The 14,022-nt window shown below is 34.0% G+C and overlaps 1 protein-coding gene and 1 long non-coding RNA gene across 4 annotated transcripts; one reads left to right on the plus strand and one right to left on the minus strand.

Moving 5' to 3' along the window:
- LOC109350639 (RING finger protein 10) lies at positions 499-9,729 on the minus strand. Of its 3 annotated transcripts, none has more exons than XM_019591863.1 (9): positions 9,502-9,729; positions 8,081-8,136; positions 6,544-7,833; positions 4,576-4,664; positions 3,609-3,711; positions 3,427-3,531; positions 2,030-2,147; positions 1,251-1,424; positions 499-1,072 (listed from the first exon to the last, which is right to left on the minus strand). In XM_019591863.1, the coding sequence occupies exons 1-9, from the start codon at positions 9,656-9,658 to the stop codon at positions 918-920; spliced, it is 2,247 nt and encodes a 748-aa protein (XP_019447408.1). In that variant the 5' UTR covers positions 9,659-9,729; the 3' UTR covers positions 499-917. The 3 variants fall into 3 exon arrangements, with proteins under 3 accessions (XP_019447408.1, XP_019447407.1, XP_019447406.1); XM_019591862.1 differs by having other exon boundaries at positions 8,081-8,130; positions 9,493-9,728; XM_019591861.1 differs by having other exon boundaries at positions 8,081-8,127; positions 9,481-9,728.
- LOC109350641 lies at positions 6,040-6,669 on the plus strand. The gene is made up of 2 exons (XR_002108115.1): positions 6,040-6,437; positions 6,480-6,669. It is a non-coding gene; the product is annotated as an uncharacterized LOC109350641 (long non-coding RNA).

A 14,022-nucleotide genomic window follows, 5' to 3' on the forward strand; every position in this document is an offset into this window, starting at 1 on the left:
TTTCAGTCTATCGGCCTACAATGTCGGTCTTCATCTTAAATGGAGATTTGGTGCTTTGCAATGTGTGGTTAGCAAAGTATGGTGGTTCAATAAGGCAGCACAATGAAAGAGATGGTGTCTGATAGTAAGTATGGAAGTTGGGTTATGCAGGGGGGGGGCTGTCAATTTTGGGATGAAAAGGAAGAAAATGTTTTGGCTTGGGGAGAGGATAAAAACGTGAATAGAAATTGAAGGGGGGAACAATATGGTGGGAATGAAGAGCTTTCGATTTTCCAATTCAACCTGATCTAATGCATTTGTTCATAGAGCTATTTACTCAATTATAGACATTTCTGAAACACCTCTAACAGACAGGCAAATCGTCAATTTTTACATAACATATTGTCAAACTCTTTCAAATATGAATCTACATGAGATATGATAATGGGGTGTGCTCTACTTGCAGAGTAAGAAAAACTCAATAAAAGAAAAAAACAATCAAACTTTACATGAGCTAAATAAGTCAAACTCAAGCTTTAAATTTAACATGTCTAATAAATAAAAACATCTTTTCCCAGGCATTAAGCTTGAGCAACCTTTTCTTCTCATGCGTTAAGTATGAACTTCAAGAGTGTCACTCGACTCGACTCATTTCCACTCATTGTAATAGTAGTCAACAACAAACCTATATAAATATTCAACTGAACCTAAATTGTCATGTATTGACAGAGATTGTGTAGTGACTTAAACATTTATTCAAGCTTCACATGTCTCACTATTAATAAGAGGAGCATGAAGTACACACATATCAGCCATTAAAGGTTGATTACTACACACTGAAATCATTTCAATGAGGTAGCAATTGTTTATTTGGCTTGGTATAGGGTGGGGTGAGGTGAGGTTGGGAGTCATCTTACCAAGAGACAGCGACCGAGTCTTCAATAGCGCCTGCCACCAGATGTTGAGAGAAGAACTCGATTAGGTTTCTTTCCCCTCTTCCCTGCGTCGTTTGTCTTCGGTGCATTCAAGCTTATATTAGAGTCTGGTCTGGATATAACATTGGAATATGATGGTGCCTCCGCATTTCTCAAACCTACAGTAAATCAGGTTCATTCTTCAGTTAGAAAATAATATCACATGTCGAGCAGAAAATACCCAAATTACAGATCCGTGTGGTATGAACACACCTACTTACAATTATGGTGAAAATTGTACAATTGTGAACTTGTGTGAATGTAATTGAATATGCAGCATTACTCATCATGTAATACCTGTTGCACTAGAAGACGCGATGGTCGTATTGTTATCATGTGATCCTCCCGTCTCTTGAATTTGAAGGGATGGAGAATCATGAGCAGCAGCAAAACCAAGCCTTGTAACATTTGAGAACAATTTTCTTTCCCCAACAACTGGAGGACTTGATGACATAGCAGAATTTCCCAAAGCTAAACAACAGGCACACAATTTTTGTATTACACCATAACACATAAAACAGAGTAAATACTCGTTTTAGTCCCTCATGTTTTTTAATCTTACCAGTTTGGTTCCTCAAATTTTGAAAAACCCAAAATGGTCCCCAAAAGTTCAAATATGGGTCAAATTAGTCCTTTTTAAGGTCAAACTAGTCCCTATCAGGTGTTGTAAAACATGATAAAAATGACTAATTTAATCAACATTTGAATTTTTTGGGGACCGTTTTGGGTTTTTCATTTTTTGAGGGACCAAAAAAATTAAAAACGTGAGGGGCTGAAATCAGTATTTACTCTAAAAAATTAAAAACTTAAGAAAAATGGCTCAATGCATGAGTCTCTCTGGGAGGGTAGATGTCATAACACATCATAAACTGCAATTAAAAAAGTAAAAGAACTGAAGAAGACACTGCTTAAATAGCCATAAGACACAAGTGTGTGACTGGAAATTATGTTGATGAGTAACACCAAACAACTACAGTTCATAAAATTCATTCATCTCACACACAAATATTTCTACAATAGTAAGAGTTCCAGTTATGTGACCATAAATTCCTCCCAAAATCCAGAAAGGAGATTACCTCCAAAGTCATCCATGGAGAACACAGGAGGATTATCACGAGAAGCAAGCTGATAACTTGTTGGTATGGTAACAGAATAAGTAGAAGCAGCTTCAGCCTTGATTTTTTCCTTTAGTTCCTAGAAATAAAAACATAACATAATTCTAGAGGTGGGACAAAACGCACACAGAAATATATAATGTGAATAAGAAGGCACATGATAACACGTCCGAATTAATACCATGTGTACAACGACTTGACCTCACCTACCCCAGGCCCAATACCAGCATACAATAGTGAATTACAATTGGAAGGGTTTGGTCCCTTCTTAAACCCACAAGTTACAGAACCCAGACTCGGTTGTAATCTGACAAGGCTGAGGGTTTAGAAACGTAAGCTGAAATAATAAGTTTTACAATGCCCTAAAACATTGCCTGCCCGAAACCTAAGAAGGTTATCGTTAACATAAATTCTCCCACTATCACACCAGATAAAAAAAGCCTTACAAACAAGAGGACACTGTAAGAACTGGACCAGGACGAATGGGAAATATGTGCTAGTTGAAGTGAAATCTGGACTTTGACAAAGTACAACACCGAATAATTACAGAAACTCTCTTCCTCACTACTCTAGATATTCAAGAGACCTAGAACTCTCCCAAACTTCCCTTTACTTTCCAATACAAATGATAAGATCCCTCTCCCTCTAAATCCCTCTTCTTATTTATCGGGAAACTAACTCACTAATTCTAACTGCTTCACTAACTAGGCCTAACTAACAGAGCCCATTATGATTTCTCCTGTCTCCTACACGCTCGATAGCCCCAGCAACCATGCAAGTTTGTTGTGCACTAGCCCCTTTGACTAGTATCGGTCGAAAACTGCATTGTCGGCCTCACCACCTACGCTGCTCATTGCAGCCGAGAGACATGGTAGAAGACTTTGATAGAAGTTGTAAGAACTAGACCAAAAGGAATAGAAAATATGTGTTTAATGATATGAAAATTAGCCTGGGACAAGAAGTACAACACTACAGAATTAAAAAACTCTCCTCTCTACTCTAGGTATTCGAGATATCTAGAACTCTCCCTAACTCCCCTTTCTTTCCAATACAAATGATAAGACCCCTCTCCCTCTAAATCACTCTTCACACTAACTAACTAATTCTAACTGCTTCACTAACTAGGCCTAACTAATACAGACTCATTCTTATTTCTTCTGTTGTTTAATGTCCTAATTGGGCATGTTCCTAACAAAATAATGAAAAAGAAATTTGTAAAGATATCTTCCTGAGAATTTCACTCTACAACTAGATCATATTCATTTGTAGAAGCAGTAAGGGTGTAAAAAGTGATTCATGAATTGGGACACTCAATCTTATCAAACGCCTTAAATCTACATGCTTGGGTACAAGGATACCTTCTTTGCAAGCTGCTTCCTCTGATTTAAACGCTTCTTTATTTCATCCATAAATGGGGCCAGTGCTTCAGGAGGCAATATATCACTCAAATCAATTTCACAAAGCTGCAAAATTAACAACCATAAATTATTAGTTATAAGAAAATATTTCGGAACTAAAAAGATTTCCCCTTTAAAAACACCTGAAATGTTGTTGTTAATGGAAAATGGCTTATGAATCGATACCGCCTCCTCATGGCCTCGGACTGAGTAACTGCCTCCAATTGCAGAATCCTTCCACTTATTCTGCAATCAGTAGACTCTAATAAAAAAGCCATTAAAGCTCACTAATGCTCCTCTCAATAGAGGTTGTTCCCTCAAGACACCAACCATAAGTACATAGTGACACAAATATGCTAAATGACATGAACTAATCTTCAAACCTACATACTTGAAGAGCTAATCACTAGTACTGCCACTACAATTGTTACAACTATTGATATTCACATTTCTCATGAAATAAATACAAATTTAGATAATGTCCTGAAATTTTGGTCTTCAATAGAATACAACAGCATCAGTTGGTCCACGTAACCAACTCACCTAGAGGATAAGGATTACCGTGATGGGGATAGGCTTGTTTTGTGTTCAAAATAACTAATAGTCAAAATCTTACTGATAGAGCTTCAGGGAAAACACAATTTTCTCCCAAATTAATCAAAACTAAACATGCCTTGATTTGTGATATAACTTCTCATGGAAGGTTCCTTCAAATGATCCTATAATGTATTAATCTAACTTCACTTCAATTGAATGCTATCACTTTAGTCTATAGCAGATGCTTAATTCAATTTTTATATGTTAAAGAGATACTGATAAAAGAGAATAGCATGTGGTGAAATCTTAATAATTTGTCTGACATTCTATTTTTTAGCAATAGCATACATAATTCTGAATGTACACAGTACTTCAGGAATTAAAAGGATTTGTTGTGTAATGCATATATGTTCATAAACCAAAATCCAAAATTGGCACTTGATAATTCAATTTATACCCCATCAAGATAGAAGTTCCACATTATGCCAATAATGTAATTCAAACTTAAGCACACATGTTTCCATTTACTCTGTAAAGCACATAGAGAAGAAATATAATTGATTTTGTTCAAACCTGTGTGGAAGCTTATCATAGCTCCCATAATGGTGAAGTAAAGCCTTCATGTTCAGTGTATGGAGAATTACATGCTGACCATCACAAGCCTGCAGTAGACATGATGATGGTAACAACCAAAAGTTAACAGTAAAGGGGAAATAAATAGAAATATTTTAAGCATAAAGCACTCAGGGTCGTCCAATAAAATTAAAAGCAGCATTCCGTATAACAATCGTGAGGGACTAATCCATAAATGAGTTTAAAATAGATAGACGTTATTTAAAACCAATGGGTAATTTGAGTTCAAAAGCAACATGTTGTCAGTGAGGACAACCAAGCCACAAGTTTATCAGCATCCACTAATACAATTGCAGGACGGTAGCATAAGTAAACCATTCAATCTTAGTAAAACATAGTACAATAGTACATCTTTAGAATGCCACTAACAATAATAATAAAGTCATAATGTGCATTTAATACGAAAAATAATGCACATTGCACATAGCAGCTCAAATTTTCCACTTGTGATTAAAGGTGTGGTAAATAACTAAGCAATCATGCAGATTAAGTAACCAATAAACCAAGATATCCAATTTGGTGTAACCTTAACAAAATCTTGACAATTAGAAAACCTCCTATAATAATTGTAATGTTATGAAACAACCATTGGGTACAAGAAATTAAGAAAATCAGTTACAGCAAAAGGGAGCAGATGCATGAAAAACATGGAATGGTGAGAGAGTGTCAAAAGTAGCTTAGCATGCATTAATGATCTTCATAGCTTTTATTTTTCTCTTTCTTTCTCAAAAGTGGCAGTCAGTATTTTGCACATTCTGGTATCTATCACACTCCGAGAGCCATACAGAGAGAAAGGGAGAGAGAGAGGGAGAGAGAGAGAGAGAGAGAGACCAAGTAAGTTACTACTAGTGCTGCTGCTATTATATTTACCCTCCTTGGTTTAATCTGAAATTTCCCAATGCTTACATGATTTTATATTTTTAGGCTCCAGCTTTAAGGTGTAAGATTATAAACATGCCAAATAACAGAAACTAATTTTATAATCCCGTACATCTTGCTCCTTCCCAAAAATAAGTTACAAGCTGTAACTTATAACAAATTGTACTGCACTCTCAACCATGTACCTCAATCCATCCACCAAATTGTATTACATTTTAGAACCACATGATACATTTCCTGTCTTCTCCAAAATCAACCTATAATTCAGCACATACTTCTTCCAATAACATGCTGTGTCCTGCTTTCTTCATCAGATGCTCATTCTGATTTTCCTCAAGAGTGTGTTAGGAGATGTAATGAGTGAATAAAAGCGAAATGGATGGGGAAAAACAAGATCCCTAGTTGCGATGAATGGAAAACGGAAGGGAATGCCACTATCCCTCCAACTCCCACTTCGTGTTCCCTTTAAAATTGAAGGATAATGCGGGATAATGTATTGTATTGTTTTGTTTTAAAAACTTGTCATTTACTATTTAAAGCCCATGGTCTTCTTAAAGGGGTTTTTTCTTAAATAAATGTTGAGAGATTGGATAGCTTTGCTTCATAGATGTTTTTAGTTCTCTTTATCCTCAATTCATTTTATTTTGCAATTAGGATCTTTTGCGCTTCTTTGTCTTCATCCTAATAGATTTCTTTTGTCCAAAAAAAAACAACAAAAAAACATACATTGAGCTTCTTGAGAAACATCTATAAGGGTCACATTGGAATTTAACACATAACCCTTCTCTGTTTCCTCCCTTCTTAATCATTCAAAAATAGCACAACTTTTCACCATTTCATCCTTTCATCTTATTTCACGTATTTCCATTAAATTCTCTATATATAGTTCATACCCATTTTGGTGTAAACAGTGTCAAATTATTGTAAATAGTTCATATGATGACACAATTTCTCTATCCAATTAGGAAAATATCAGGCAAGAAACAGGAGTGTAGAAAAACATAACACAAACCAATTGTCATCAGTTACCTGATAGAAATTGTACGAGTCACCTTCCTTAACATCTCCACTGCCATACGAATGCCTTCGGATACTATTTTTCTCCTCATATGAAGATAAATTCATTTCCTGATCTGCTAAAACTTTCTCCACATCCGAAGTTTGATCCAGAGAGGTCCCAGCAATTGCTTTATCCAATATTATGCCCTTACTTCGGTCATGGAAATCTGTAGAGGAAGTTCTTGATCCATTAGAACGGGTTTCATCATCAGTGTCCATAAAACTTACAGCTGCTGATGGTATCTGATGTCCATAATCAATAAGCCTAGAAGATTTTTCATTGTCACAAGCCCTGTGCTCGTTCCAATACTTTTTTCTCTGCTTTAATTGCTGCATTGCAGCACAAACATAAGGAAGCTTCTCTAGGTCATCAACAAGACCTGAATCAGCCCTGGCCAGCCAACCATCAAGATCTGAGATTGCATGTCTCACTGAAAGGTCTACATCTGATGTGAGTGTAAACTTAGAAAAGGGATCACATAAATCTTCATTGCCACATGATGTCATATCTGTCTCTTGTTTATTTTTATGGGACAGAGTAAATGAATCCTTTTTTCGAGTTAAAAATGTGAACTCAATATTATCTCCTACTTGATACTGTTTGACATTTGTTATGTGTACGGTATATAAATCTTTGACAGATACCATCACGAAACATAAAGGACACCTTTTCCAGCATTCACCTTTGTTATCCTCTTCACCCAATAATAGGTATTGTAGAATACATGGGAAACAGAAAATATGTCCACAGGAGGTTATTTGTGGACAGAGGGGATACTCCAAACAAATTGGACACTGAATTGGAAGGGGGGTCGAATAAGTCACACATATAATATCTTCCCACTGCAACATTTTATCTGGATCCATAGACTCAGCTGAATAATTTCCCGAATCTAGCACCATGAATTTGTAATTTGCCTGCAAAAACAAATCTTTGTTGTACGGTTTTCTCTTCCGCTGCCTTCTGGGTGGAGGAGGAGGAGGACCCCTTGGCTGAGAACGAGATATTGGATCGTACTGAAAATTCAGCAAGTAATTACCATTCACCATCTGAGACTTCCTTCCTGCCAAAGGTGAGTTTCCATGAGAATTTACAGACCCATGAGTCTGTTGACTTCTTTGAGAAGAAGTTGTTCCTGTTGTCTTCCCCACGGATTGAGATGATCTAGACATTCGTCTTCCTGAGTGACTCCTAGAACGTGTTCTAGAGTTTTGCTGAGATGAAGCCTCCAAATCATTTGGAGACCCATATTCTGTCACCTAAAATCAAAAGTGAACAAGTTAAATACTGAAATTTCAACAGATATATTATACTGAATTTTTCACCATTGTTAGGACTTAAATTTCCGGAAATCAAGTTAAATTTATCAAGTTCGTACAGATGAGTTCCTTTTAAAAATTGACATTACAGGTACAGTCCTATTTCAGATAAAGTAGTGATGTTGTGACAAATACAAGAAAAAATACCCCTTCTCCACACACACACACACAAGGAAAATTAAACTACCTTTTCGGAAGTTCCACTAGAATCTTCTGCAGCAGGAATTGATGGACCTGCCATATATACAATGCCAAAAAAAATCAGTTCAACAAGCAGCACCAAATGAAGAAAGTCATTTAAGAAAATCTCAAAACCACTTATATGAAGTTATGAACTACAAATGGTCTCAATACAAAATTTAACATCCAAAATAAATGACATGTACACTGTTTATAACGATCAGCCTCCACTACTGTCTTAGACTATTAGAGGGATAATGCATATAAAATAAATCAAGAGTGCATGGTCATACACCTTTATTTGTTAACTTTAACACAAGGTCACTTCAGAAGAGCTTTTTCTGTTTATCACCTACTTGGGTTAACCTCTATTCAATAAATACCGAAAATGAAACGAAGGCCTCTGTGCTCTATAATACAATAAATATCAGTTTATCCTGCTCTTGCAAGCATTTTCAGTGGGAAATTAGAGCAACCAGAACACATAACAACAAAAACCAAGCCTTTTCCCACAAGCTAGAGTCAGTACATGAATCTAACAAAAAGATGCCCCTTAAGTCTATCTAAGAGGTCTACCTGCATGCTTAGTTCCCTAGCAAATCATTCTTCATCACATAAGCCCATGACAAGTAATTTCCAAATGCTTCTTTCAGAAGAGCATGGGAAATGCCTATGGAATCCATTGCTAAGATTTGAACTGGTGACACGCAGATTTTCAGTTCTTTGCTCTACCATTTTAAGAGATTACTTGAATATGTATCAATGAATCTATGTCAACTAAATAAAAATGACTTTTTTCTTTTTAAATTTAATTTTGCACACCATAATGTCTCATTATAAATCACTTTTATAGACAAAACATTTACATCTAAATTTCCTTATAGTCTCAACTATAATTTTTCTTGGTCAACCTCTAATTACGCGACAATTGAACTACCCCTCCTACTGATATAGACACCTCCGTGAAACTTCTAGTATGCAGGTCTTCTAAATAATGCCCCAACACAAAAGTGAGATTCTACAATTTTGTTGTATTAGGTGCTACATCAACTTTCTCTTTAAAGTATTCATTTCAAATCCTATTTAGTCTAGCATGTAATCATATCCTATCTGGTGTATTCATCGATTGAGTTTATTATCTATAACCAGAACACATACAACAACAACCGAGCCTTAATTAATCTCATTAGGCGAGGTCAGCTACATAATCGAACAAACAACACAAAAAACCTAAAAATATAATTAAACAAAAAAAGTTATTTAACCTCATTTGAGCAAACTACATAAAAGTCGTAATTACCGCAAAAAATCACCGAACACTGCTATTTACCAAGAAAGCGTAGCAATAAATTAACGATTAAATAAAAAGAAGGAACCGAATTGAATGAAATTAAGAATTGTAGAAACCTGGATTGTTGTGATTGGATTGGGAATCATGGATCTGGAGGGATCCGAGAGGAAGGTCCACGATGGAAGAAGAAGAAGAAGGAATTGAAAATCCATGTTGGGAATTAGGGTTTGAAGAAGGTGAAGAAGAAGAAGAAGATGAAGGTGCTGTTTGGGTTTGTGAGGGCAAGATGGACATGAAAATTTTGGAATGGAAGTTGGAGATTTCGTTTCGATTCGTCGTCTATGCTACTTTACCAAACTATTAGATAAATATAAGATCAACGCTTTTATAGAAGGGAGGACAAATCTAACTAAACCTCTCCCTTGTTTGGGAGTGTGGAATTTAGATAGGAGGGGATGAAAGATTAATATAATACAAAAATACTATTTTACCCTCTCCTCCTTTAAAAAATCAATAGTATGTTATGTATTATATGTTATAGAATAATATTAGTAAGGGTAGTTAGGTAATTTGACTTATTTTCCTCCCAAAACACCCCAATTTGGGGGAACTAGGTATTTTGGCATTTGGAGGGTTTGAAAAATCCTTCAAAACCCTCCCCTCTCCTCCACTAAACTCCCAAACAAGGGAATCCCTCTCCTAAATCCTAAACCCTCCCCTTCCTTCCCTCCCCCTCCAAAATGGTACTCCCAAACACACCCTTAACTACTCCCCTACAAGATAGATTTTTTTGAGTATCCTTGACGATGATACCAAGAGCCTAGCTCTCCAAAGTTGTCATGCAGCTTCCCATATTGCTAGGAAGTCTTTCGATATATTAGAACCTCTACACAAAAGTTCACCAACAATCGTTCTTTTCAATACTCAGTCAAACTAAACCTTAGAGCTTCCTTGGAAAGCCTCAACCACTACCACTATTGTCTACTCCGACAATCCTAGTTCAAAAGAACTAACATACTCCACCATAAGGAGTATACCCACAACACACACCTTGCATCAATTCTAACTAATGTTTGTGTCACATCCTTGCATCAAAACGAATGCCTATGTTACATCCTATGTTAAAGTCAGTCAACACCTCTATGCTTTTGCGGATTTGCTAACAATTAATATCCTTCACTATGACGTCTCAAACACACCATTAGGATAATCCACTTCTAATTTCAAATGAGAACGTTCTCTCAACATCTAGAGAGATATTGTCAGCACCTGTCTCAGGGTCAAACTCAACACATGAGTTCTTATCTCCACCTTGATCTTAATTCAGTACATGAATTTTTGGGATTCTTGATCAACATATATCACTCCCCCAACAGTTTCGCCATGTTTTCTTCTCCTTCAACTCATCTTCACTATCTTTGTCACTACATTTGGCACACAATGTCTAGCCATCACGCCTTCACCCTCTTTAGCCATTATCTAATGTCTGGGTTGAGACCATCTACCAATTGGCTTTGATACCAATTTTTGGTACAGCGAAAGCGATCATTGCGCAACGTTGACCACAAGCAATCAAATAAAGGCATAGAATACATAAAAGAGAATAAACAAGAAAATTTGTTAACGGGGTTCAACCAATTGTGCCTACGTCTCCGAGAGCGTTGAGCGGCTACCAAGATATTATTAGAGAAACCTAAAACACCCATGGACCCACTTGCCCATGAGGTGTTTCTATTTGGTACTTAAATCTGGTGCTTATTACAATAAGGGACTTGAATCCAATATATAACATTGATATTCTACTATATTCTAATGATAGGCAATGTGAGACTTCATATAATAACATATTTCAAACATCCCCAACAAAAAGATTTAGAGCTCAATATTTTGTCAATGAACATGATTTATGTTATATCATTATAGCGTCTTTCCATCCATATAGTTGACATCACCTATGTGGAAATTCTTGATTATTATTGTAGTTTATAAATTGAAAGATTATAAATGGTAGGTTGTTTATGTTTAGATATGTTAAATGAAAACTGAATATATATTAATATGGTTTCATTTGGGTAGAGTATAATTTTCTTGTCATAGTAAATTAGATAAAAGGGTATGAGATTATTTTTTATATTGGGGTTATTTTAGTTGTTTTTATCACTTAGTCCTGCCCAATCAATTTATATTCAATATTTGCACCATTCAAGGGCTAACAAAAAGAAAATTGTGAACACATTTGATGTCTCATAATAGTGTGTTATTTCATGTGTCATTGTTTGTAATTGGTTGAAAAATATATTTTAGTTAAAATTTAATAATTAAATATTTTTTGGTCAATCAAATGTAATAGCACATGGAAGAATACACTTTTTGGAACAAAAAATGTAAAAACACACTTCTAAATAGTAAATACTAAAATGTAACAATTGATTTAAAAAAAATAAAGATAAAACAAAGAGGAGGTGTAATAAATCCAATGAGCATGGCATTCCAATGAAAAGAAACCACAAAAGTTGATAAAATAAATGAGCAAAGATCACACATGCAACACAACAGTGAGTGTTCGGCAAAATTCACTTATTGTTGTGAGCTTATAGTTGTGAGCTTGCATCAGATAGTTATAATATAGATGAAAGTTTTTAGTTATATAGATAACTTATTAAATTAAAGTTGTTTGGTAAAACTAGTTTATAACTAGTTGAAAATTGAAAAATGACTAAAAAATATATAAAATAATTATTAATTGTAGTAACTAAATACACAAATAATTCAAAATCAAAATTTTAATTCTTATTTTAATATTTTATTGAGAATAGGATATGCAATATTTTTACTTCTTTGGAGAAAATATAGACAACAAAAGAATAGGGTTTACAGTTTGGGAATGTAACTTTAAAAAAAATTGAAGGATAAAATTCAAAACCGAATATTGAAAGTTACATTTAGTTTCTAAAATGCTACTTTGGTATCGTTCAACAACATGAGTTTTCATATTATAACTTTTTAACTCAAGAAATAAGTTACTAAAGTCGTTAGATAAACAACAATTCAAAAGAGCTTGTAACTTAAAAAAATGATCTTCTGGTGTTTGAAAACTATTTTTTTTTAAATTACTTGAACTATAGATAATTTGCTTAATAATTTTACCATTCAAAATATTAATAAGAGTAAATTATATTGACACCCCCTGAGTTTTAATGAAATTACACAAATCACCCTTTCCTTTTTTTGTACCTACACAAACCCCCTAATTTTTATACTTTCATTACGCCGACCACCCACCCCTGCATAAGAAATAATGTAATCTTTTAAACAAAAAATGGGATAAATGCAATTAAGTTAAACAAAATATGGTATATTGTGGAGACAAGTCCAAATAATATACAAATCGATGTATTTTTATTATTTTTTGTTACAAAATGCATCAACAATTCTAAAGAGATATTGTTTAAATCACTCTTATACTATATTGTAACACACCAAAAATAATAAAGAGGTATTGACTCATATATTATTTGGAATTGTCTCCATAATATATCATATTTTATTTAACTTAATTGCATTTCTCACATTTTTTGTTTAAGATATTACACTTATTTCTCATGCAGGGGTAGTCAGCATAATAAAAGTATAAAAATGAAGGGGATTTGTGTAAGTGTAGAAAAGTGAGGGGTGGTTTGTGTAATTTCATTAAAACTCATAGGATATCAGTGCAATTTACTCTATTAATAAATTACATTAGCTATCCCCAATTAAAACCTTGTTATTTTTATTGTCTCAAATTATGTCTAAATAAATAAAATATTGTATGTTCAATTATAAATAAAATATTAAATTGAAAGATTGAAAATTTTGATTTTAAGTTGTTTGTATTTAATTTCTTCAATTAATAATTATTTAACTAATAAATAACTAAAAGACGAATAAATATTGATGTAATTTTTAGTTTTTGTTTTTTAAAATTTTCATCTATTTACAAAACTAGTTTTATCAAACAATTATAGTTTAATAAGTTTCGCACAAACTTGAAGTTTCAGCTACATTCATAGGTACGAGCTTGGTTCCTCTCCAATACCTGGGAGTCGATGTAGAGCTAAAATCATGACATGTGGCAAAGTCAATTTTTAACCGTTAGGATTTTAAAATGCAAAATAATTAAATATATCAATTCACAAAAAATGCCAAAAATGTCTTTTCTTCTCTCTTTCTCTTTATATAAAAAGAGAAGAAAGGGTATAGTTATCATTTTTCCTGATTTTTTAAATATATTATTTTGCATTTTAAAATTCTAGCCATTAAAAACTTTGTTATGTCATAATCTTAGTTTTATATTGACCTCTCCAGTATTAGAGAGTGATAAACTCCATAGCTACAAACACACAAATACGAAATTCAAGCACATAACTACCAGCTAATTTTGCCAAAGAAAATATTTCTAAGTTCTAAAAAGTAACTTTTAAACACTCCAAGCATATTTTTAAAAGATACAAACTCCCTACACAAAAGTAACTTTCCATTCTTTTTAAACTAATCAGAAACTTCAAAGAGAAAAATAAGCCTTGAGTTGATAAAGGAGAAGATATTTTAGTAAATCAAAATCAACAAATGAAACATTGTAATGAAAATAAAAATACAACATTTTGTTTTGTCAAAACAAG

This window comes from Lupinus angustifolius, chromosome LG06, assembly GCF_001865875.1.
Source record: "Lupinus angustifolius cultivar Tanjil chromosome LG06, LupAngTanjil_v1.0, whole genome shotgun sequence".
Lineage (NCBI taxonomy): Eukaryota > Viridiplantae > Streptophyta > Magnoliopsida > Fabales > Fabaceae > Lupinus > Lupinus angustifolius.

Bases quoted from the DNA above. Each gene is read 5' to 3' on its own strand.
- LOC109350639 (XM_019591861.1), bottom strand. From the start codon at position 9,658: ATGTCCATCTTGCCCTCACAAACCCAAACAGCACCTTCATCTTCTTCT. The intron at 3,712-4,575 runs GTTTGAACAAAA...TACTGATTGCAG, and splicing joins TATGATAAGCTTCCACACAG to AATAAGTGGAAGGATTCTGC. The intron at 3,532-3,608 runs GTGTTTTTAAAG...TTAATTTTGCAG, and splicing joins CATTAACAACAACATTTCAG to CTTTGTGAAATTGATTTGAG.